Source organism: Rhamphochromis longiceps, linkage group LG22 (genome assembly GCF_057381845.1).
Source record: "Rhamphochromis longiceps isolate RC_006_pf linkage group LG22, R_longiceps_female_GT1.1, whole genome shotgun sequence".
In the NCBI taxonomy this organism is placed as follows: Eukaryota; Metazoa; Chordata; class Actinopteri; order Cichliformes; family Cichlidae; genus Rhamphochromis; species Rhamphochromis longiceps.
Window position 1 is genome coordinate 12,836,896 of NC_140577.1, and position 21,472 is coordinate 12,858,367.

The following is a 21,472-nucleotide window of genomic DNA, read 5'->3' on the forward strand; positions in this document are numbered from 1 at the left end:
ATCGCTGAGGTAAGAAACAGAAATGGTAACCACCTTTAATTTTATCACAGGCCCAAACGGACACAGCGGAAACCAGAAGCCTTTGGCAAGGAGGACTTTAATTCTACACAATAATACATATATACAGTTTTATACGCTTTAATTTCATACAAAAAAAACAAGTCATGTACAGGTTGGCGGTGGGGACTATGACCTAGAAGAACTCATAATAAATACCATCAACAGGGGCTGTGTGCTTAACCTCGATAGAGAGACGTCAGGTCTAAAAATGTCAAACATGGAAAAGGCAGTTATTGGAGTTTGAATGAGTGGGAATGTTCCCACAACTAATGCTTACGTAAACCACTGAGCAAAACATAAACGCGTCGCCCACTCCATCCAACAGACACACACTCTCACACCCAGAAATCATTGCATGACAACATATTTATCATATAAGAGAGGCAGCAAAGACCCATGTAGGGGGAGTGTCCCGTCATTATTATCTTCTTACATTACTGGTGAATAGTAATAAACCCACTAATTTATGGCAGATTCAACAAGAAGTTGAGACACTTGCCTCTGCCACAGATGTTTGCAATACTTTCCAATTTGAATGATCAGATGTTTGTATAACAGAATCTCTTCTCCATGTCTCCTTTTTTTATCCTTTCCTTTCACCTCAGAATCGGAAGACTTTTTCATCTCCAAAGCTGATTCTTTTTTTGATGACAGACTCTGGTAGCATTTCCTTATTTTCTTTACATGCTGGTTAAAATAACAGGTAAACAGAAAGAAGGGTGGAAGGTGTTTCAGAAGTCTAAAGGAAGACAGGAGCTGCATAGTGGGCTACTTTGGATACAAACAATCTTCCATTTAAAGATTTTTTTTTTGCCTCTGCCGAGGTGAGAACTAGAAAAGACTTCACTCTTTCCCCCACATCTTCTGTGGCTTATTTTCAGTCTCTGCTGCAAAAACATGCCTCTTGTGGCTACAGAGATTGACGCCAGAGGAGCGAGAAGTTAAGGTGTCCATGCTTTAATGACAGATGAGGCCCCAATTTATTCAACAGTTCCCACTTCATCATTCAGTCTTTGGAGGGTTGTGGGTCACCGGCTGATGTCCCGGTTGCCCTCCCAGCTCTTGGTGCCTGCAGCCTCACTGATCCCTAAGTTCTCAAAGAAAGGGTGTTTTAGAGAGTCAGCCAGTGCAAGCCTCTTGGAGGGCTCATACTCCAACATGCTTTCGATGAGGTCAAACAGCTGGTGGTGCTCTTCCGCCTCGGACAGCAGATATCGCTGAAAGAAGGGGAAAAAAAAAAGAAAAAGAAAAAAAGTGGAAATTAGTGGCAATAAAAAAATTAAAAAAAAAACTCCAACATGAAATACAAGAAACATCTGTTGCATCATACAGGGAACTTTTCATCCCCACTAATCATCAAATTCATGCCCTTCTCACTCACTCCACTTACCCGTAATGGTTTGCAGTTTTCTCTAACATATTTTCCCGCTGAGGAGCTCTCATCCCAATCAAGACGACCACGATAGAAGTATTTCTGCTTCCTGAGAGAGTAAGATTAGTTTAAAATGTTGCTTTAAAAATATGTTTGCATCAGGCACATTTTTAATTTTTTCACATTTTTTCCTTTACTTGTGTTTTTATGTTCTCTTACCGAGTTTTACGAATCATCCTGGAGGGCACTGGTCCCAGGATTCTTTCCATCATAGCCAAATGTTCCCTGTTGTCATGAGTCTGCAAAAAATATAAGATAAGCAAGAATGAGAGGGGAAAAGACTCACACAGAAAGGAAGAGAGTGATTCAGTAGATAATCAGAATTTAACTACTTCAGGTTCTGCTGTTGCATATGGTGTCTTCGGTTTTAGAGAGCTCACCAGTGGCAAGGGTTCATTCTTACCAGCACTGAATAATTGTACACTTGCATTTACAAGGACCCATTTACATTAGAGCTTTAACTAATAGTTGAGATTTCAGCAAATAAATCAGTTTACAAAAAGTAAATAAAAGGCGTATTCTGCTGAAACAAACTGTGTGCTGCCGTGTACCTGAAACAAAGTGAAGCCCAAGTAGTACTCAAACAGGATACAGCCAATGCTCCACACATCGCAGGGATGACTCCAGCCCAGCTCTGAAACACAAAAGTATAAGTACACTAAACCACCACAGGATTACAAGAGGACAGGATTACCACCTTGTGATTGTAAGCTTCCCACAACCAGCCACGTTTTAATTTACATCCATTTCTGGCCAGATTCACTCAGTGTTTGCAGTGATGACTGGGAATGAATTTAACAGGAAAGACAGACACACACACTCTCTACTTCTAAGTTTAGGCTTAAAACTTTCCTTTTTGACAAAGCATATAACTTGGGGCTGGACCAGGTAACTGTGAATATTGAGTATCAAGCCTGGTTCTGCCAGAGATTTCTTCCTGTTTAAAGGGTTTCTTTTCCTCCAAAATTTTTTCGATTGCACCGTCACCAAAGTGTGTTTTTGGTCATTTGGTCATTAACAGACCAGAAATTATATATCAGCACAATCTCTGTTTCTATCTCCCACTTATAATGCCCGGGAACGTGTTTTTGAACAACATTATGTTACAGTCAGTTGATCTTTTATCATCAATTACTTATCAGTACATTATTGAGTTTAAAGCAACATGCACACTGGAAAGGATTCGCATGCTTGCTGAAGTCACACAAAAAACATTCAAATGATCCAATTTGTTTTTGATGCGAGTCATTTTGCACTCCTTACATCAACCAGCCCCAATTTATCTCAGCATAAACTGCTTTCAGTAGATACTTATTGTACCACTGATGATACACTTGTGTAAAAGTGAATATTTCACATACTTGAATATCACATATCATAAATCCCATTTGCTTTTCCTAACAGAGCAATCAGCCTGTGCCTGTTTGAACCCGTTTCTCTTTTTTTTGTTTGTTTGCTTTTTAAAATAACTTCAAAGCAAACTTTTGGTCTTCCAGGCAAAGCATATTGTGTCAACTGAAAAAGCCACAGCTGCTCATGTGACTGGGCCAAAGATTTGTGGATATAATCACAAAACCATCTACTGCACATCTATAGCAGTTCTCACCTAATATGACCTCAGGGGCACGGTAATGCCGCGTGGACACAATGGTGCTGTGGTGCTCGTGGTCAAATGTGGCACTGCCAAAGTCCACCACGCGTACTGCCGTGCTCTTAACAGTCCGCTCCTCTCGTTTCTGGAAGATGACACGCATGTTTTTCAGAAATGCCCATCTTTCTCTCAGGAGTAAATCTGCAGTAGAGAAGCTTAGCTTTTTTTCCCCTTAAAATATAGCAACACGTGTTTTCATATCTATTCATCATAACTGCCAGCAATAAGTAACAGGAAAACTTTCCTCCACCTACAAGAAAGGTGATACATTTTCATAAAAAACTTTTTTTTTCTTCATATGTAAAATGAACAAAAAGTAGCCCTTGAGTTTTGGAACCAACCTGCCTATAAACAAATATGATTGTTGGGTTTTTGTTTTGTTTTTTTAAACTGTTTTCCTTGACTCTTACCTTCTCTACGTTGTAGGACATGGTGAAGTCTGAGTTGACAAACAGGATGTTCTCAGGCTTGAGGTCTGTATGTGTCAGCTTATTGTCGTGGAGAACTACGGAGGTAAAAAGCAACCTTCACTGATTAAGTTATTCAAAATTGTCAGTTACCTTGCATCACTTTATACAAACTGTCTACTCACCATTTATTACAACATATAATACTAATCATAATACTAATAGAAAAGCATCAGAAAAGCACTACTAGAATATCTCAGTAAAACCAAAATGAGAACATTAACAACAGTAAACAAGTTAAAGGGCTTGGTGAGGATATGTAGCTTTTATTTACTAAAGAAAAACTTGATAAGTCAGTGGGGCCAACACCCTTTTTGCTATGATGCCCTCCTGTGGTAAATGTCTACCACAAACACCAGATGATTTGAACAAGTATAATCATCAAGTCAAAAGCTAAATTACAGCTCAAGTTATAAGAATCAATGTCTTCCCTTTTCACAGTATTCCTAATTCCCATCCAATTTATCTGTAAATTTCACAGACCATAAAGATACAACTTACATTTCACAGCAAGACAGATTTGGTAGGCCATGTGTCTGACGTGACCAATTGAGTAGGGCAGGTAGTTGTTTTCCTTCAGAAAGTCAAAGGTGCTCAGAGCTAGCAGCTCAAAGGAGATGCACATGTGACCGTGGTAGTCAAACCAGTCATACATCTGTACACATAAACTGCAAGACAGACAAAGCATGGGAGGTTCAGGGAGTGAGCTGACAAATTCACTTCAATCACGTAAACCAGCTTAAACCTCGGAGTGAACACAAGACACTAAGCAATACAGGTTTAACCACAGTGCCGTATGACTGAGTCAGAACTCACAATTTGTTATCCGGATCCTTTTCATTGATCTTCTCCAGTACATTGATCTCCAAGCGAGCTGCTTCCTTGTATTTCTCCACATTCTTGATAATTTTCAGAGCAACGTGGGCTCCTCCCCTGTAAAACACAAGAGATTATGAATACAAACACTAGCGTGATGAAACACACAACATGCCTTAATTTTTTTTTTTTTTTTTATGTAATCCCTGTGTGCAGCCCTGAATGCTAAACACTAGCACTTGTTTATTTATAGATTCAAGACAGAGTAGTTAACCGCCTGGCTATGAGAGCAAAGGCTCCAATTATCAAGTTATTTATAGGACGGGGAAAAAAAAAAAAAAAAAAAAAAAAAAAAAAAAATTTTATATATATATATATATATATATATATATATATATATATATATGAAAAGTCACTGCAGCAGTTCCAGCTGGTTGGAAGACATTAACCCATAATGACGGTACATCACGATCTTAAGGCCCTGGGCATGAACATGAACTGATGGACATTTCTAGCTCTGTCACAAGAAAATAAATCTTCCGCAGGGAGAGAAGCACAAATAGCCCCTGTTCACATGAGGGGCTCCACAGTCACAGGGGACTAAAATACTCTTGAGCTGATTTTCAGTATACATCACAATGTGGTGAACAGAACCAGAATTAAAATCAGAAATGTCTTTCTGCCATGTCTGGTGTGATAATGTGACTCTAAAATTACCGATAATGAACAATCTCAACAAGTTACTTGAAACATAAAACACTGTTTACCTTAATAAAAAAAAAACTATGTAAATCCTTTGTGCTGTCATTGATTCACAGTGGTCCGTAAATTGTATTGCACAGGTACAGCAACAGACATAGCGATAATTTAAGACTAATTATTTTTCTTATGAAATTTCAGGCTGTTCATCATCACTATCTCTGAAGAAATTCTGGCCAATCAAAAGCCTACAAACAATAACACAGTGAGACATCAAAAAAAGAAAATAAAGGTGCACAGCCTGGAAATCAGTTTTCCTTATTCACATGTAAAAGTAGAAACAAACTTCTCAAAAACCTTCACCCTGGCATGAGTTTTTCAAAGGTCAAGGCAAAATGGATAGAAAAGGCTATTTTTTTCCCAAAATACATGTGGCTGTAACCATAAATAAAAGACATTTAGAGAGGTAGTTTCTTTCTCCTACAGAGGGTTTTATGCAATACCGGTACTGGTCCACCCTGCTCAATACAGGCTGCATGTTGCCCATGTACTAAAAATGGGTTAAACACCTCTGATGTATCCTAATATCACAGCCCAAAACAAGCACAGAGAGGCTTTTGTTTCTTGTTGCTGAGGAAACAACAATTCCCTAATGAACTACTAAGACACCCAGAGACTGAGAGCTCACACACCTGCGATGGTCAATGCACCGCATCACCCTGCCAAAGGTGCCTTCCCCCAAAGTGCTGACAATCTCATCTGCAACACAGTACAAAGAGAAAAAAAAACAAGAGAGGGAGAGCGGGGGGAAAAAAAAAAGAAGCATTAGAAATGTGGACTCGTGCAGGAATACACAATGCAAAAGTGTAGACAGGCGAATCAGTGCTAGCGCCCATCCCCTTTCCGAATTGCTGCCTACTGAGTCTGGCAGGCTTAAAACGTTGCGCGTAAGGCTATGGTAACTAAATGGTGTTATGATGTAAACCAAAGGGGGCAAACATAAAGCACTCCCTTCCTTTGATTACCAATTTGCAGTCATTGAACCTATTAGAGTGCATCCTTTTGTCTTTGCCCAAAACGATACAAATGCTGTATAAACTTGAAACATTAAAAATAATATGTATTGTAATCATTCTCAAATGAAGCGTTTAATGTAAAGAAAGTCTTAAAATGTGCACTGGTTGTTCTAACCTTAGTGAAATTTGCTAAATAAGTGATGTGACCCTGAAACCATCCGAGTGAAAAACATCTAGCTTAAGTTACAGATTTAAAACTGTAACTGAGTTGTAAGCTAAAGCGCAACATAAACAAACAGCTGCAAATTGGATTTCTAAGTTTAGGAAAGTCAAATAACCTGTGAAACATAAAGGAAATGCTCCACAGCTTAAAAATCTTAGAAAAAAAAAAAAAAAAAAAAAAAAAAAAGCAGATTGTATCTAAAGTCCCTCCTAAAATCTTCAACATTCTTGCAATCCACCCTGCTATTTCAGCTAGAGCGAAGAGCATTCTAGCACGGCATCATCATCATCATGATCATGATCATCAGGCACTCCCCATGTCATGTAAATGCTCTATGCTTTAATACTCATATGGAGAAGGGTTACGATAGAGTAGTGGCAGTGAGTACATCTCTCTTGCAGGACGTCCCCACTCCGACAGATCAGGTGCCCTTCCTCGTCGTCCCTCACACTCAGTGCACGCGTCCGGCTGTTGCTCCGCTGTATTCACACCCAAACGGCCATCAGCAGGTCACAACACGACCGAAGGGGACAGGGGGGGTTTCAGGGGCAGCCGCAGCCACGGCGTCAGGTGGCACAGGTGGATGAGGAGGGAGGAGGAGGGTGGTAGTTGATGTAGTTGTGGTTGTAGGTGGGTTTCATGGTCATTGGGCGATTCACGCATGACACCACGTGAAGGAAATATATAACGATAGGGATATAGTGCAAGGGAACAAGTCAAAGATCACATGTTGTCCTCTGCTCCTCTCCCGCCCCCCTACCTTTAAACCACAGCTGCTTACAAACAAGGAAGCAACTGGCACATCCATTCATCAACGCAACAACCAATTAAAACAATAATATATATAACTACTTCAAAACTTTGCAACAAGATGAAAGATAAAATAACAACGCCATAAACATTCAAGCAGGACTTCTTTAAAGATAATCCCAGCAGTTATACTACATCAAATTCAAACCTTTTCCTCATTTATGTTCATAATAATACTTAACAGGTGTGATTAACCACACCCCACACAAAAAGAAATAACTAGAGCCAACTCATTTTAAATGCCAATAAATTTTAATAAAAATCTAATGCACTATGGTTGGCAGAACATTTTCACTTTTTTCATCATTAAAAAAAAAAATAATAATAATAATAATTGCAAGAGCCAAAACAAAAATCACAAGGCTTTCTGCCCTCTTATGAATAAAAAAAAATAAAGTAATAAATTACAGTAACAATTATCGGTGACAAAATAGTGGCTGAAGTACTAAAAAGTGTCTGTATAAAAATGAAAATGCTCTACCATAAAAAGGAGAAAGAATTTTTGAAAAAAAAGAGCCAATTAGAGCCAAACCCACCTATTCACAAATATAATAAAACCCCTGTGACAGAACAAAAATAAATCATAAAGGTTTTACTACTTACCAAATCTAGGGGCTGTAAAGAAAAGGTTAGGACAGGACAGAGGCAGAGAGAGCTGAGTGAAAGAAACAGGAGGTGGAGGTAGAGGATGAAGACTTAAAGCACAAACTCAGGTCTGGCTGTACTCACCGAGGAGGATGCGCTATAGGACCTGGTTCTACGCCGCCTTCGTTTGTGCTTACGCCTGCTGCCTTTCCTCCGGTACGACTCTTCTTGTTCACGCTCCCTCTCACGGCCGCGTCTGTAGTCGTACATGTTCGGCGAGAAGTCACGTGGATAGTAACTTTCGGCTGCTCCATGTGGCTCCCTGTCTCTGTCGCGTTCTCTGCTCTGATCAAACCGTCTGTATCCCTCGCAGTATCTTCTGTCAAACGGTCGTTGTTCCACTGACCGATTGTCATAGCTGCGACTGAATAAGTGAGCAGAGAAATATCCTGAAACCTTAGGACTGGCAACCAATAATAAAGTGAAAGAGGGTTAAATATAACATGAAAGAGTAAAAGCCCAAGCTAATTTGACCATAACGCACCTCCGTGACCGTACATAGCTTCCTTCCTGTCTGTGTCCACGTCCCCTCCTGTCTCGGTCTCTTTCTCTGTCACTGCTGGAGGAGTAAGTCGGCGTTCTTCTGTGTCGATGTCTTCGCCCTCTGTCTCGGTCTCTGTAACGATCCTGGTAGCTGGCTCGACTGTCTCTTTCCGAGGACGAGTATCGTCTTGTGTGAGGCATCTGGTGTAAAAAGGAAACTAATTAGCACAGAGTACCAAAATATGTTTAAGGAAAGTCACTCCTTACATTCAAATTATTGGAGCAGCTGATCACTGCCAAACTCATGGGATTTGAGGGACTAAATACCTGCACGTTTCTCGTGTGTAATTACAGACCCCCCCACAATACCGTAAAGTTCAGAGTTATTCCCCAAAGGCTCAAATCAGGACTGTGTATATCAGCACAGCTTTTCCACATATGGGTTCACAAAGCAAAAATCGGTGTTACCTTACTGAACAATACTCCCTTTACTTTTTATTTTTTGACCTTTCGCCAATAAAAACGTATTAAACCTTAAGTAATTTGAACTCCGCACAATCCAGAAGTCTCGCGAGTCTTCTGGGTTCCCTGATTTAACTGTCGTTATGTTTTAAGAATTTAAATTGAAAGTAAAAAGACAATTTCATAACAAACTTTATTGTCAACTTGGAAACAGGCACTTTTAGCATCATACGTTCAACTGCATGACAAGTGTAAATATTATTTTTACTGTTTAATTAAACTACCCTTAACCTAGAACTAGACATTTCTGTAAACGTGGTTATATAGGAGGCCACCCTCAGAACAACAGTTCAACTTTCCTTCATGCCTAAAAAGGCAACAAAATTTTCCAAAGGACCTAAAACTATGCGCAAAACTATTGCAACGGGTCTGAAAATACTGAAAATAAGAAGAACAGCGTTCAAATGAGATGATATAGCTATAATAACCCTGTTGCATGACCATAATAAACTTGACAACCCCCAAACCACACAGCGGTGCATCAAACCATTGCAAAGCCATTAGCACTGTAGTCAGAAGTAATTATTAGAGCAAATGAGTTCAGTTGAGCTTTATCCAACGCAGAGTGAAAGCACAAGTAAATGCCAAGTTAATAAATTGGTCGTGGCTACTCATTAAGCGTTGCCTATGCTGTTTACACACATTCCAAGACGATGCAACACTCGTTAAACGTAAGGCTAAATTACCGTTAAGGTCGTTAATCTCTGCATGGATTAGTAAAATTAAGCATCTTTAACACTCCAGCCCATTTACTAACAGCACCAACATTTCAAAGCCAGGAGAGAAGTAACTAATCAACAAGCGACGTAGTATCTATTAGCATGCACTGCTAGCAACTAGCTAATGTAAATAATTTGACCGCCATCTTAACTTAGCTACGTTCGTCAAGCTAACTTGCTACTTACGCTAGCAGCCGCGCTAACTGCAGAATCGCTATGTAGCTTATTTAAATAAACACGGTGTTTACCGTTTTAGCAGCGAGCCCTGTACGTTTATCCCACAAAAAATCCGTGGTGGCGTTCCACTTTTCTCCTCTACCTTCTCGCCAGCTCGATGTTCAAAGCTCTTTTGCTATCACCTAGCCAGTTTCTTTTTTCTGTCTGCTTAGTACAGCTAGTTCTGGTTCAATTCGGCGCTCGTACCGCCCTCCTGTGCTCAAATGTGGCTACTCCGTTCGAAGGTAGACATCCACAAGGAACTAGTGAGGAATTACCACCCCAACCTACAACCGTTACAAGTCCTTATTAAATTATGGACAGCTGATTTTTTTATCAGCTACCTTTTAACTTTTGTTTTCTCCATGTCCAAATATTTGACTTACTGTTTTAAACCTTTTAAAATGACATACCTGTGGTGGTATACAAATTACTATGGAGAAAGGGCAGTGAACAGATTTAGGAGGAAAGGCTGAGATGGTTTAGACGTGTAGATGAAGGATAGTGGATATAATGGAGGCAGATGGCGGCATTCTTGCTTTTATAAGCTTTTACATGTTAAGTCACACATTTTGATTTTAATTCCTTGTAGTTTTATTACAAACATTTTGATTTATTTCTTTGGTAAAAACAACTTGAAAATGAGCTGCAGACTTTGCAGCCACACACATATAAAAGATGCCCTCTTTTTCACTTTTTCAGATTAACACATAATAAGTTTGAACCTACTTAGAAATTTTTATTTTCGTTCAGCTGTACAAAATCTGTTATAAAATGAATACATTTGCATCAGTACCATCTGCATAATCTGAAGGCATTATCCCCAGGAGTAAGAGAAAAGCACAGTAGGACAAACTTAAAGCATCCTCATAGTCCATCAGTTTGATGATGGTGATGGCTCTAAACCACACAAAACAGGGAAACAGAGAGACTAGTAAGCCAGCAGGGATAACCAGGATAACATAATTTTTCTCCACATACGAAAGTAGTTTACCATTGACTGAGGTAGTGTTACTCTTCCGCCCGTCCTCCTTTTAAGTCTTATTTAAATTCTCATTCACACTAATCATTTGTTCCAAGCAACTGGAGCCTCGGTAGATCCACTCCTTATGATCATCATCCTAAACATGAAATGAACACACTACAGTAAGTCACACAATTGAAATAAATATAACAGGATTTAAAAAAAACAGGAACAACTTAAGATGGAACAGACCAGAAAAACAACTTCCATCAAACTGCAGTCGATCTCCAGTACTTTACACCTCTGCAGGAATCCGTTACGTTCCACGTTTACCGTCTGTCCGACATGGTACTGCGTCATGGGTGGATAAGGCCACTTCTTTAAATAATTCTGCATGAAAAGCTTGTGCTTTTCATCTAGGATATCATCCAAAGGGTTCTCCACTGTCATAGAAAATGGAAAATCTTCTTAGTAGCAGTATTATAATAGCAGCTGCTGTGGACAGCAAGTATAGAAGAATTAGGATTCTGGATTTTATAAAATTAGATATTATGGACTTGACAACACCAGCTGTCATAAGACGACAGGCGGGGTACACCTGGACAGATCGCTAGTCTGTCACAGGACTAACACAGAGACAGACAACCATAAATAACCTGAACTTACGCGGTTTGCAAACCATGTGCATTGCACGTAAGCTAGCATACACTGGAGTGTGATCATCAGTAAAAATCAGGAACCTGGAATATAAAAATTAAAAGCAATTTTACACTTTTTTCCCACCTTCACAATCTGAATTTATCACCAGAGTAAAACACACTAACCTCATGCGGTTTTTTCTGGAGGGGACCTCTGCCATGAAACCAGGCACGAACTGGTCGTCTTTGCTCCGGACCACCACACGCGCACCGACAAGCAACTCATTCACCTTTGGCATGTGTTCAAAGGCAATGTGGTGACCAGACACTAGGCTCCTCCCCTTCTCCTTAAAGTTGACCTTGTATTTCACCCTGCCGTCTTCTGAAATGATTAAAGAAACATTGGAAACACTTCAGATTATACCACATTTGCTTCTACGTACTGCTTTTCTTGAAAGAAGAAATGTCAAATACAGGTGCATTTGTTAAATTAAATGGGGTTTTTTCTCATATCAAATGTATCTATTTTCTTTGAGAGCGTAATCAAAAGCGCTTAAGCGCCAGCTGTTAAGTTACAGCATCACAATCTGTGTCAAAATGTGCTGCCAGAGGAATTCAGTTGGTGAGGCCCAAACACCAACAAACTTTAAACTGTGGTAATGTCACTCATATGTCATATCGCATGGTGTGTGTAATAACAACAAGCACAACCACGACCACTCAACAAAATATAGAAGAAAAAAAAAAAGAGTAGAAAAAAAAATCTAAACGTTGCTAGTCTAGCCTCAACTATGGGACACGGATATGTAAGAAACATACCTTCCTTTAGCATCACATAATTTCTTTTGTTTACTTTGAAGTTTAACATTTTTGTTATCTTAGCCATCAGAGCAACAGTGTGTCGAGCTCTGCTTGCCGTGACATCCTGATGACAATCAGTGTCAACAGAGCTACAGAATGTCTCCAAATAAATGCAATTCATTGCTTAACGTACTCACTACCTCAAAGCCATTTCACAGATTACACTGATTAAATGTCAACCAACATTCCCAACTACACAAAACAAGACGTCTTTAATCGACGAGTAGCTGTCAAGCTAAAGACAAATGTGAAACTTTACAATCTGCTTTGTGCTTACCAATAGAGCCTTTTCTTTATTATTCTTACCCTTTGTTATTATTTCAACAATTGTCCCTGGATGCCAGCTCAAAGGCCTCTTTCTGGCCAGGACCTTCATGTTCACACTGATCTCTTTTTGTGGCACCGCAGCAGGGGTCTTTGTGGATGAGGACTGAGAAGCAGCTGATACAGTGGTTACAGGAGTTACTCCTGTCGGCGTAAAAGGAGCAAAATGTCATTTGACGATTGGATAGATCTTATGATTTCTGTGTTTGGAAATCTGGTAGTGATCTGTTCCTCAGTGTACAAAGCAAGATCTTTAAATTTGCCAATATTTTCTACTCTTCAACAATATAATACAGCTTTAAATCAGCTTAAAAACACACAAATCCCCACATAAACCTAAGATCTGGGCAAAAAAAAAAAAGGGCGTACATGGAGTTTTTTATGTTTTTCCATAATGTATATTTTGTGGTCATTACCTAAAGCGCTTGCTGGTGTTGGCGATGTTTTCGTTGCCTTGCTCTCAGCACTTGTGTTTGTGTCGGCTTGTGATGACTTTGCCGTTTTGCCTTTTGCATCAGGAACTGTACCCGCTTGCTGCGTCAGTGTTTTCACTGGGCTGCTTTTGGCGCTGCTTTCTGCGTTTGTTGTCAGAGTCGATGTCTTTGCTCCGCTTCTGATGGAGTTTCTTCTCTCCTGATGTGTTGTGTCATTCTTAGTGTGTTTTCCATTCTTTTTGGCCATTTTTTTCCTCTTGTTTGAACGTGTACTTGAAATAGAAAAGTCGGTATCACTCGAGTCTCCGCTGGGTTCCCACTGCATGTCAGACCCATCAGTGCCTAAAGACTCATCTTCACTCCAGTGATTCTGAGGTGATGGAGGAGATAGAGAGCTGGTCATTTGAGATCCAGTCATTCTGGTCAGGACCACTACTGGGCTCTTCAAAGCGAGAGGGTGTTTTTTTCTCAGAACTCTTTCTTGTTTTTCGCTGTCTTTTGGCTTAGATGAAAAAGAAGCCGAGCCATCAGAAGCCAGAGGTCTGTGGACTTGAGTTTCTGAGGGAGCAGACTCGCATGACAGTGGTGATGCTTGTCCTAAAAACAGTAAAAATCACAGGTTAAATTGTAGCTTTCAAACAAACCTACCAAGTGCACATTTTTTAATTCAATTTTGCTTTACCACAGCTTGCTTGGTTATTGTCATCGTCCAAATCTGTGTCGCTGTACTCCCATTCCAACAATGAGTAAAGTTTCTTGACAGTATCCTCACATGCAGCCACAGACCTGAATGACAAAAACAAAGAGAAATGAATGAAGAGAAGATAGAAAACACAGAGAAAGTAACCAGTGTACAGGCTCTGATATTTAACATAGCACATTCATGCCTCGGAAGAGATTCTGGCAAATCATCAGGCGACTCAGGAGGGGAAAGTCGTGCTCTACCTGCACTGTGTATAGTGCAGGTGGAGCACTGCTGACTTTGACTAAGAATATTGTCGTGCGGTGGAAGGAATACTTATTAATCCCACTGACACATCTTTCGTAGAGGAAGCAGAGTCTGGAGAAAAGGGGGACCACGGTCCTCAGCCAGAAAAACGGTTGAGTTGCCACTCCAGGTCAGAGACAAGTAACTTCCCCGAGTGGAGGTGCTTAAGTATCTCTGGGTTTTGTTCACTAGTGCAGTGACTGAAAGATCGAGATCGCGGATACAAGCAGCAGAAATTAGCTTTCTCCGAAGGGTGGCTGACCTCTCCCTTAGAGATAGGGTGAGGAGTTGGCCATCTGGGAGGGGCTCAGAGTAGAGCCACTACTCCTCCACATCAAAAGCAGCCAGCTGAGGTGGTTCGGGCATCTGACAAGGATGCCTCCTTGGTGAGGTGTTCCGGCATGTCCCACCGGGAAGAAGCCCCAGGGCAGACCCAGGCACGCTGGAGAGATGATATCTCTTGGCTGGCCTGGGAATGCCTTGGTGTTCCCCCATACAAGCTGGAGGAGGTGGCCGGGGAGAGGGAGGTCTGGGCTTTTCTGCTTAGGCTGCTGCCTCGGATAGGAAAATGGATGGATGGATGGCATCCATGCCATCATAAATACATAAAGAATCATCACATTTAGAACAAAATCGTGTCTTTTAAAGAAAGCCAAAACAACTTTTTTTTATCTTAAATTTTTTATCTTATATCTTAATATGTTATGCAATGTTCTAGTTAGTGTGCGTTGTATAAAAAGTAAAGGATACACTCAGTACACTTAGTGCCCAGGTTGCAAAAAAAAGAAAAAAGGTTATCTACAACACACATTGTTAGAAGCCTGTAGAAGGACGTGTTATTTTGGGACAGTTTTAAGGCAAAGTAGGTGGGATTAACTAAATGTCATTAAAAGCTCAGCAGGGACTACCCTATTCAAGCACTTGCATGAAATTTTTATGCTTTTGCTTCCTTGCAAGAATAAATTATTAATAAATTATGATATATGTCAATTACAGTAGATATTCATTTAGAAAGCTAAAACAGACAGAGAAGTTCCTCTTTCTATCACGGTCAAAGGAGCTTGCAAAGAAAAGCGTCTGGACTTCTTTAAGTTGCTTGGAGACGTTTCACCTCTCATCCGAGAAGCTTCTTCAGTTCTAAGGTCAAATGGTGGAGAGTCCCAGATTTAAACCTAGTTGGAGTATCCCCCCGCAGAGGGACAAAAGGACCCCCTGATGATCCTCTAATCGCCTGAGCCAAGGTGTGAAACTGGGTGTGGGTCCCAATCAGTCAGGGTTTCGGGTGAGCTCATTGTGAAACCTGGCCCCACCTTATCATGCGAATTCCTGAGGTCAGATGGCCCAGGATGTGAGTGGGCGTTAAGGCGTCTGGGGAGGGAACTCAAAACTGGATTATAGATGGCAGAGAGTTGGTGTCGTAAACCACCGCCTCTGTTCAAAGATGGTCGCTCACAGTGGACATACAGGGAGTGCAGAATTATTAGGCAAATGAGTATTTTGTCCACATCATCCTCTTCATGCATGTTGTCTTACTCCAAGCTGTATAGGCTTGAAAGCCTACTACCAATTAAGCATATTAGGTGATGTGCATCTCTGTAATGAGAAGGGGTGTGGTCTAATGACATCAACACCCTATATCAGGTGTGCATAATTATTAGGCAACGTCCTTTCCTTTGGCAAAATGGGTCAAAAGAAGGACTTGACAGGCTCAGAAAAGTCAAAAATAGTGAGATATCTTGCAGAGGGATGCAGCAGTCTCAAAATTGCAAAGCTTCTGAAGCGTGATCATCGAACAATCAAGCGTTTCATTCAAAATAGTCAACAGGGTCGCAAGAAGCGTGTGGAAAAACCAAGGCGCAAAATAACTGCCCATGAACTGAGAAAAGTCAAGCGTGCAGCTGCCAAGATGCCACTTGCCACCAGTTTGGCCATATTTCAGAGCTGCAACATCACTGGAGTGCCCAAAAGCACAAGGCGTGCAATACTCAGAGACATGGCCAAGGTAAGAAAGGCTGAAAGACGACCACCACTGAACAAGACACACAAGCTGAAACGTCAAGACTGGGCCAAGAAATATCTCAAGACTGGTTTTTCTAAGGTTTTATGGACTGATGAAATGAGAGTGAGTCTTGATGGGCCAGATGGATGGGCCCGTGGCTGGATTGGTAAAGGGCAGAGAGCTCCAGTCCGACTCAGACGCCAGCAAGGTGGAGGTGGAGTACTGGTTTGGGCTGGTATCAGCAAAGATGAGCTTGTGGGGCCTTTTCGGGTTGAGGATGGAGTCAAGCTCAACTCCCAGTCCTACTGCCAGTTTCTGGAAGACACCTTCTTCAAGCAGTGGTACAGGAAGAAGTCTGCATCCTTCAAGAAAAACATGATTTTCATGCAGGACAATGCTCCATCACACGCGTCCAAGTACTCCACAGCGTGGCTGGCAAGAAAAGGTATAAAAGAAGAAAAACTAATGACATGGCCTCCTTGTTCACCTGATCTGAACCCCATTGAGAACCTGTGGTCCATCATCAAATGTGAGATTTACAAGGAGGGAAAACAGTACACCTCTCTGAACAGTGTCTGGGAGGCTGTGGTTGCTGCTGCACGCAATGTTGATGGTGAACAGATCAAAACACTGACACAATCCATGGATGGCAGGCTTTTGAGTGTCCTTGCAAAGAAAGGTGGCTACATTGGTCGCTGATTTGTTTTTGTTTTGTTTTTGAATGTCAGAAATGTATATTTGTGAATGTGGAGATGTGATATTGGTTTCACTGGTAAAAATAAATAATTGAAATGGGTATATATTTGTTTTTTGTTAAGTTGCCTAATAATTATGCACAGTAATAGTCACCTGCACACACAGATATCCCCCTAAAATAGCTAAAACTAAAAACAAACTAAAAACTACTTCCAAAAACATTCAGCTTTGATATTAATGAGTTTCTTGGGTTCATTGAGAACATGGTTGTTGTTCAATAATAAAATTATTCCTCAAAAATACAACTTGCCTAATAATTCTGCACTCCCTATAGATGGCTTCTTTCACTCCTCTTTCAAACCATCTGTCCTCTCTGTCCAAAATGTGAACATTGGCATCCTCGAAAGAGTGACCTTTGTCCTTAAGATGCAGATGGACTGCTGAGTCTTGTCCTGTGGAGGTGGCTCTGCTATGTTGTGCCATGCGCTTGTGAAGTGGCTGTTTGGTCTCTCCAATGTAGAGGTCTGAGCATTCCTCGCTGCACCGTACAGCATACACCACATTGTTAAGTCTGTGTTTTGGAGTTTTGTCTTTCGGGTGAACCAGTTTCTGTCTGAGTGTGTTACTGGGTCTGAAATGCCATGCTTGGAGAAAACTCTCCTAAGTTTTTCTGATACACCGGCTACATAGGGGATGACAATGTTGTTGCGTCTGTCCTTCTTATCCTCCCTCGCTGGTGTCTGATCTTCTTTTCTGTGCCTGTTTGCTGACTTTAAGAACGCACATTTAGGATAACCGCACGTTTTGAGTGCTTCCTTTACATGCGTGTGTTCCTTCTTTTTTCCTTCAGGCTTAGAGGGAACATGTTCTGCCCGGTGGTGTAGGGTCCTAATTACTCCAAGTTTGTGTTCCAGAGGGTGATGGGAGTCAAAGAGGAGGTACTGGTCCGTGTGTGTTGGCTTCCGGTAAACTTCGATGTTGAGGTTGCCATTCTCTTCAATGTGCACGGCGCAGTCCAAGAAAGGCAAACAGTTATCCTTTGTGTCTTCCCTGGTGAACTTGATGTTTTTATCCACAGCGTTAATGTGCGCAGTGAAGGATTCCACTTCTTGTGTCTTGATTTTGACCCAGGTGTCGTCCACATATCTGTACCAGTGGCTGGGTACTCTTCCTTTGAAAGAGCCAAGAGCCTTCCTTTCCACTTCCTCCATGTAAAGGTTGGCTACGATAGGTGACACGGGGGAGCCCATGGCACAGCCATGTTTTTGTCTGTAGAAGCCTTCGATGTATTTGAAGTATGTTGTGGTAAGGCAGAGGTCTAACAGTGTGAAACTTTCTATCACATTCTTCCATATATGGCAATCTGTTTCACCCTCCAGGTGGTCCCTGAAGATTGACACTTTTCTTGACTCTTCTTCTGTCATCTGTTACTAGGCGAACTCAAATGCAGTTAGAAGCAAAATGTGTCCCAGGCCTTTAGCCTAGAATGAATACTATCATGTATGTTTGCAAGCGTGCATGCTTAAACCTTCTGTTGCTCTAGGTCACTTACACCATGGATCGCCTGGACATTCGCGCCACGCGAAGCTTAAGACCTTTAAATAGACCGAGCATCACTCTATATAAGCACAATCCTGCAATGTGTGTATAAAAATGATTACAGTTGCACATGCAATAAAAGGTTAATATGTAATTATGATCACACCTGCAATACAAGTTTTAATGTAAGGCCAACCGCTTCAATAAATGTATTAATGAAATGCTGATTAATGCAATGATAATGATGATAGTTATGAATAGAAGCAGTACAATATTTTTCTCATCTCCACACTCCATATATAACAATTCTTGACTGTTGCTCGTTTTTATTACATTTTATTCCAACAATGAACCAACAAGAGAATGAACCCCAAAACCAGTTTTTTGTGTGAGTAGTTAAGCATGTTAAAAGCATGTTTGTTTTTTTTTAAAGATTGCCACACTTAATGCTTTCATATTCGTTTACAATGACAACACTCACTCGCAAAGTCTCAGGAGGCACGCGGCCTGTTCCTCTCTCCTTTTCAGCAGAGACTGCAGCTGATTGCATTTCTCCAGCAAATCCGGAGAGACCCGTTGGGTCTCCTTAGCCTTGTCTATTATCCAGCACTCCTCTCTGCTCATCTCAGTCTCATCTCCATCCATAGTTACTGCAACACACAAAGGTTTCACATATCAGAGATTAATTATTACTAATGTTATTCCAAAAAAGCATAGATTTTCTCATGATGCAGAAAAGAAATGAACAATGCAAAGTCCAAACATCTCAAAGACTTACACTTGGGGCTCCTAACACACTAGAAAAGATTGACATCACATCTCTTAGAGGAAGGTCAAGAGCCTTTGAGTGTTTACCTGCATAAATAAAGCACATATTAATAGAAAATGGTTACATTGTGCTGTGGTTTAGCTAACTTACCGCTGAAATGAATCACTAATTTATTGAGCTAGAATGTTTCTGGACAACATGGTGCATTCTAGTGAGAATAGGGAGCAGGTGAACGAGGTGGAGGTGCACTGGACAGAAAAGGAATTGCATTCAGTAGAAGAAAGACAGAACAATTGTTTGCATGACAGGGAGACGGGTGTAAAAATGACGATGCAGGAACCAGATATAGTGAAGAGGGATGAGTTTAAATAGTCAGAAAAGCAACAGAGAGGTGAAGAAGAGTCCTGGTGGTGATTCGTGACAGAATGATAGCAGCAAGAGTAAAACCAAAGGTTCACAACATGGTAGTGAGACTGGAGATACAAGGTTTAGAGACAGTGGCACTGTCAAAAAGACAGTAGGCTGAGCTGGAGATGTCAAAGTTGAAGATGCTCAGATTTTCACTGGGGTGACCAAAAGGAAAAGGATTAGAAATGATTATATCAGAGGGATAGCTTGGGTTAAACAGTTTGGAGACAGCTGAATAGGTGTGGTTAGAGATGGTGCAGAGGAAGGATACTGGCTATAATGGACAACAGATGCCAAGCGGGAGGGAAGGAGGAAGACCACAGAGGAGGTGCATGGATGTCATGAAGGAGGAAATGAAGATGGCTGGTGTGAGAGAATAGGATGGAAAGGATAGAGTGAGATGGAGGCAAATAATCTGCTTTACTGGCCCTAAAGGGAGCATTTACTACAGGGAATGCTCCCTCATAAAACCTGAGGTATTTTCTCAGATTCTTGGAAATGTAAAATTCACATTTGATAAATTATTCAAACCAACCATCTATTACATGTAACCATGTCTTCATACTGTGTTACCACCATATAACATTTATAATGTTGCTATGAAGAAGGTCGTGGCTCAAGAGTTGGCAGTTCGTCTTGTAATCGGAAGGTTGCCGGTTCGAGCCGCGGCTTGGACAGTCTCGGTCATTGTGTCCTTGGGCAAGACACTTCACCTACTGCCTACTGGTGTTGGCCAGAGGGGATATATATATATATATATATATACATACATATTGGTGTATATATATATATATATATTTGTACTATTCTTAGTTAGCGTATTGTCTGTCTTGTTAATGTTTGTTTATAATGGAGCACTGTAACAAAAAATAATTTCCCCCAGGGATCGATAAAGTATTCTGAAACCTGGCGAACATCTGGTTCCTCTGCATCTAGGTGTGCGGGCTCAAATAGGGGGGATTAAAAGTAAATCAGAAACACTTCTCAAGCTCAAGGTCGTATATTTAAAAAAAAAAGACGTCCAGCCAGGATAAGGTGTTAAGGGCTTTACTAAAAATAACTAACTAAATAAATAAAAACCAAAACACCAGCATCTGATTTTGTCTTGAGACTTATTGGTCGAAGCTAGCATGGACTTCAATCAGTTAGCCGTGGAGACCGTTTCATCCTGACTCTGCGCCTCTTTATCGCACAAAGTGTATCCAACCTGATAACCATTCTTTTAATTTCAGCTAGATTAATTAATTTGATTAATTTTAATTTAAAATGTCAAATAAGAAGCAAGCCATACCTTAGCTTTGTTCTATGGTCTTCTTCTCTTCATGTTGCTGGGTAGACCTGTGAGACTCACTGCCGCCCCCTGCGTCCGGAAATACGACCGACAATCTTCTACTTCTTTTTAAACCGATTGCTATGTATGGAACGCAGAGTTATTATAGTTTTGCATTTTCTTATTAGTTTTACTTTATTTTTATTAGTCTTCCAGATGACTGGATGTTTAGTTGGTTCCAAAGAGCCTGAGGTGTGCCAAGAAAATATCCCCCACACCATCACTCCACCACCAGTCTGAACTGTTGACACAAGGCAGGATGGATTGATAAACATATGATTACACAACATTTGCCATCCAAAATGTTGCATCAGAAATTAGGATCGGTAAGACCATGCAACGTTTTCCAACTGCTGTGATCCATGGGACCTCAGTTTCCTGTTCTTAGCTGACAGGATTGGTACCTGGCGTGCTGCTCATCTGTGCATCCAGAGATGCTGTTCTGCATACTTTGATTGTAACGTTAAAGGAGTTGAGGTTGCTTTTCCTATCAGCTGGTCATTCTCTTTTAATCTCTGCCATGAACAAGGCAGAGACCTGTGGCTCACTTGATGTTTTCAATTTTTCAAACCATTCTCTGAGTAAAAACTTAATAGTAAATTTAAATTGAACAGTGTTGAGCTATACAAGGCTCTCTCGAATAAATGAAAACTAAAGTATTAATTTTGAAATGAGTATATTTTGTTGGGTAAGTAAACACATAAATATGTCTGTTTAAGACTGATTGTTTTGGTCTTTTTTGAGTCTTCGTCAGTTACATTTT

At 40.7% G+C, this 21,472-nt stretch overlaps 2 protein-coding genes across 4 annotated transcripts; both read right to left on the reverse strand.

The window, feature by feature from the left end:
- Nucleotides 1–80: 80 nt before the first annotated feature.
- Nucleotides 81–10,879, reverse strand: clk2a (CDC-like kinase 2a). Of its 3 annotated transcripts, none has more exons than XM_085397112.1 (13): nt 10,754–10,879; nt 8,304–8,503; nt 7,904–8,177; nt 6,753–6,843; nt 5,818–5,884; nt 4,427–4,543; nt 4,112–4,278; nt 3,554–3,648; nt 3,099–3,228; nt 2,044–2,126; nt 1,652–1,731; nt 1,451–1,541; nt 81–1,277 (listed from the first exon to the last, which is right to left on the reverse strand). In XM_085397112.1, the coding sequence occupies exons 1-13, from the start codon at nt 10,754–10,756 to the stop codon at nt 1,089–1,091; spliced, it is 1,587 nt and encodes a 528-aa protein (XP_085253238.1). In that variant the 5' UTR covers nt 10,757–10,879; the 3' UTR covers nt 81–1,088. The 3 variants fall into 3 exon arrangements, with proteins under 3 accessions (XP_085253238.1, XP_085253236.1, XP_085253237.1); XM_085397110.1 differs by having other exon boundaries at nt 7,904–8,183; XM_085397111.1 differs by lacking the exon at nt 10,754–10,879 and adding an exon at nt 9,792–9,973 and having other exon boundaries at nt 7,904–8,183.
- On the reverse strand, nt 10,754–20,735 carry setdb1a (SET domain bifurcated histone lysine methyltransferase 1a). The gene is made up of 10 exons (XM_085397113.1): nt 20,671–20,735; nt 18,981–19,057; nt 18,684–18,852; nt 13,663–13,766; nt 12,963–13,577; nt 12,529–12,690; nt 11,548–11,743; nt 11,390–11,463; nt 10,976–11,166; nt 10,754–10,880 (listed from the first exon to the last, which is right to left on the reverse strand). The coding sequence occupies exons 3-10, from the start codon at nt 18,845–18,847 to the stop codon at nt 10,794–10,796; spliced, it is 1,593 nt and encodes a 530-aa protein (XP_085253239.1). The 5' UTR covers nt 18,848–18,852; nt 18,981–19,057; nt 20,671–20,735; the 3' UTR covers nt 10,754–10,793.
- Nucleotides 20,736–21,472: the final 737 nt, after the last annotated feature.